At 56.0% G+C, this 4303-nt stretch overlaps 1 protein-coding gene across 1 annotated transcript; it reads left to right on the top strand.

Moving 5' to 3' along the window:
* Positions 1–687: 687 nt before the first annotated feature.
* Positions 688–3708, top strand: LOC309415340 (cyclin-dependent kinase 4 inhibitor B-like; the record flags this gene model as incomplete). Its single annotated transcript, XM_082012832.1, has 2 exons — positions 688–997; positions 3400–3708. The coding sequence occupies exons 1-2, from the start codon at positions 854–856 to the stop codon at positions 3706–3708; spliced, it is 453 nt and encodes a 150-aa protein (XP_081868958.1). The 5' UTR covers positions 688–853.
* Positions 3709–4303: the final 595 nt, after the last annotated feature.

Genomic DNA, 4303 nt, shown 5'->3' with positions numbered 1-4303 from the left:
TCTTCTTAGGTTTATCTCTACATGGCTATAACCAATGGCACAGAGCGCACGAAGGACTGGAGGGCACTTCGCCTGTTGGCAAAATTTATTTCTCCTCATCCAGGCATGCCTCTGCCTCTCCGTGCATGTAGACATAAAATCGCCAGGTTTTGCCTTTTCGCCTTTTGCTAGTCGCCTGCCTGAGCGGGGCGGGGGGGGAGGCTAACGCCGAGCAAAGGTGCATCTGCAGAGCAGTAACCGTTCCTCTGGCAATTGCACGAGTTTTCTGCAGTTAAAAAAAAAAAGGGGGGGGGGAGGGGGGAATTAGTCCCGGCTGGCGGCGGGGCAGAGGGAACGGACCTCCAGACCCATGGCGTGGAGGGGCTCGGGTGGGGCAGGGCCCCTCTCCGGAGGGCTAAGCCAAATTCACCCCTCGCACAAAAGTCCCTCTCTGCCCCGGGAGAGTTCTGATCATGCCCGCCCGCCCCACGCAAGACCACGGCGGTCCGCATCCCACCTGCCCGGTCCGGGGCGGCTGCGGCCGGAAAAGCCGTTTGCCGGTGGGGCTGAGCCCCCCTCCTCTGCCTTCACACACACGCACACGCCCCCCCAATGTGGGGAGGGGTGGGGGGCGGAGGGCGCATCCCCTTCCTTTTCTTCCACCGACGGCGCCCCCGGAGGGAGGCAGCCCCCGCGGGGGCCGCCGCGCGCTCTCGGGGGGGTGGGGGGGCGGCGTGTGGCGTGTGTGTGTGTGAAATCGCGCTCCCCCGCGTGGGTGCCTCGGGGAGGAGGAGCTGCTGCGCCGCGGCGGGCGAGGTCCGCGCCGGGGCAGACGGAGCGCCAGAGGCGGCCAGGCCGGGCCGGCGCGGGGGCGATGGCGGGTCCCCCCAGGGGCGGCGGCTGCGGGGACCGGCTGTGCAGCGCCGCGGCCCGCGGGGACAGCGAGGAGGTGCGGAGGCTGCTGGAGGCGGGCGCAGATCCCAACGGGACCAACTCCTTCGGGAGGACCCCGTTGCAGGTACGGAGCGCCCGGGGGTGGGGGGAGCTGCCCTCCTCCACTCTGGAGGGGGGCGGATTTCGGGGTTTTGACTGGATTTTTACTGTTGTCTTCGGAACCGGGGTCCGGACGCAGCAGCCTGAATACGAGCGGGCGCTTTCCTGAATTCTTGCCCTCCTGCACTTAAAGAGACGGAGTTTAGAGGGGCACCGCTGGCAGCAAACGAATTTTGCTAGAGGATCCTTAGAAGGAAAAGTGGGACCACACTGTCTGTTTCCAGAGGGGTCTAGGGAGTCGACTGCGCTTCGATCAACTCCTCTTGTTGTTGTGGATTTTTTTTTTTTTCTATAGTCTTAACAGGTCTCTTTTCCCAAGGTAATGGAAGTGGGGTTCCTTACTGGTATTTTCACGTGAAAGAACGGCACAGAAGACGGGGTAGAAAATGCCACTGAGTAGAAACTGTAACTTGAAACTAGGTATTTACTAGTAGTAGTCACTATTATTAGTATTATTTTTAATATTCACTATTCATCAATAGTGGTAGGATTCATTGACAGGTATTTCAAGTACCAGCGTGCGGTGGAGTTGCTTTCCAGGCATTTTCAGAGGTAGAAGTGTGTTATCTCAATCGGTGTATTTAAGCTGAAGGTCTTTAAATGTTCATTGAACGATTAATGTACTACGAGTTAAACTGGAGCCGTGTGTGCCATGAAAAGGTTTTCTCGAGTTGCCATTTGAAGCGATTTATTTAATGATTCACTAGATAAAGTGAACAGCCATTTTGGTATTTGCACTTTATATGGAAAAGGAAATATTTTTCTCAAGTAAGACACCGAGAAAAGCACTGAGAAAGTTATTCGTTTTGTTTCTGCTGTGGGTTCAAATTCCAGATGAAGAGGGTCTCCAGACTGTTGCAAATTTTCTCTTTCCTCCCCTCATTTCAGAGTGAGACTCAGTTCTGTTTCCCTTGCCAGCACTTTGCAAAATGGCTGCCACTCTGACATGAGAGCTGTCTTAATTTTTCTGAAAAACTTTAATCTGTGTAGGATTTTATAAATTATGAAATTAATAAACATTTTCGCACTTATAAATAAAACCAAATCTTTGTCCATAACCGAATTCTCTCGAGAAAAAAAATAATGAGAAAACCCTGTTGTCCGAAGGTATTTTCTGCAGCTTTAAGATTCATTTTATGGAGGTTAAAATTCCCTTGAAAATGAGCAGGAGAATGCGGGAGGCAAACACCCAAGTGTCATTTTCTTCTGTTTGTTTGTCTGCCTGTTGGTGTCGTTTGGTTGCTCTTGTTTTGTTTTCCTTCGATGGTGCACGGTCAGACCCCGCCATAAGTTTCTTTCCTCGGTTCGGCGGGGAAGCTGCGCGCTGCCCGCGGGCGCTCAGCAACTTTCCTTGCTCCTGTGAGAAGCGGCTTTGGCCAGGGCTGGGGGAGAGAGAAGCGGCAGAACGGTGCGGAACTGGGGCGGGAGGAGAGCCCACACCGGGCACCCAGAAGCGCCGCAGGGCTGGCCGAGGGCCGTCACAGCCGTTACGCCGCTGTGCCCGGCCACCCCTGCTGCTGACGGGTCGTTGGCAGAGCAGTGACGCATCCTGAAGGGGCAGGAGCCTTCACGCGAGGCACCTCAGGCCTGTCGCAGAATACAGGCTGTGCGTCTGTATAGAGAGATACAGATTTATACAAGATATAGATATATATGTACACACACATATACACACACAGTATTTATGGTATAATAAATAGTACATATCAATGGTACCTATAAATTGTATATATCAATGGTGCATATAAATGGTATATATCCATGGTATATATAAATGGTATATATCAACAGTATATTTCAATGATACATATCAATGGTGCATATAAATGGTATCTATCAATGATACATATCAATGGTACATATAAATGGTATGTATCAATGGTACATATCAATGGTATATATCAATGGTGCATATCAATACATACAATGATACGTATCAGTGGTATATATAAATGGCATCTATATTATGTGTATATACGTACAGGTATGTATACCTGTGTACATACATATGTGTGTGTGCGTGTATGCACAGGCACCCAGCAAGTGCCATATGTATACGACGATGTACGTATGAATGGCGTAAGAGGTGGAACGGAACACGCAGGTACGTAGCGCCTAGTCTGGTAATCATGCGCGTGGTAGCTGACATTTTAATTCATCACGGAGTCGTAGGACGCCTCGAGCTGGCAGGGACCCGCGAGAGTCCTCCCGTACAGCCACTTGCACTGATGCGGGTCACCGCTACAAGCAGGTCGCAGGTGGAAAATCACGCCCAAAAAGTCGCCCCAGCCCCGCAGCCTGCCAGTCCCCGGCCGCCCTTTCCGCAGCCGTGGTGCTCCGCGGCGCTGACGCTGTCTCTCCCCGCAGGTGATGATGCTGGGCAGCCCGCGGGTGGCCGAGCTGCTGCTGCAGCGGGGGGCCGATCCCAACCGCCCCGACCCGCGGACCGGCTGCTTCCCGGCCCACGACGCGGCCCGCGCCGGCTTCCTGGAGACGCTGGCGGCGCTGCACCGCGCCGGGGCGCGCCTCGACCTGCCCGACGGCCGCGGCCGCCTCCCCCTCGACGTGGCGGCGGGCGGCCCGCACGGAGCGGTGGGCCGCTACCTGCGGCATCCGCCACCCCTCCCCGCCGCCGCACCGGGAGCCGGGACGGCCGCGGAGGGGGCTGCGCGCTGAGACGCTCCACCACCGCCCCCTCCGGACCGCCGGCCGCTGTTCCGCCCTCCCCCCCGCCCTCCCCGCAGCCGCCGCTCCCGAAGTCCTCGGGCAGCCGTCCCCCGCCGATCCCCTCTCCTGCGTCCCGGCGGCAGGTAGCGGGTAGGCCCCTCCGCCGTCGAGGCACCCAGCGAGCGCTGCCAGGAGGGTCCTGCCGCTGCCCTTCTGCCCCAACAGCTCCTCCCGCACCCCGCTGGGCGCCCCGTGTCCTGCTTCTGCGAGGAGACGCATGCTGCTGAATTTTCCCAGAAAAAGCGGAAAGAACCAAAATACGGCCGCGGAAAGCGCTCCTGGTCCCCGTCCCCGCCCCCCGCAAGCAGCAAAGGGTTCTCCAGTGCTCCGGGGCGGGGAAGGGGGAATTTCGCCGTTTCCTCCCCTCCGTTTATTGTTAAATTGATGCGGTTTAGGGAAGCGAGAACGCTCCGTTTCCCTTAGCGGCTCGCTTACTGCCCTGTAAGCCACTGCCTTGATCTCCATCAGATACTTGTCTTATTCATGACGGTACTGATTTTATCCATTATCCCACAATCCTGGAGAGCTTTGCGTTTTAGTGATT

Source organism: Phaethon aethereus (genome assembly GCF_964289735.1).
Source record: "Phaethon aethereus genome assembly, chromosome: Z".
Classification (NCBI taxonomy): Eukaryota; Metazoa; Chordata; class Aves; order Phaethontiformes; family Phaethontidae; genus Phaethon; species Phaethon aethereus.
The sequence above is the reverse complement of the archived record's forward strand: the minus strand, read 5'-3'. Positions and strand labels throughout refer to the sequence as shown.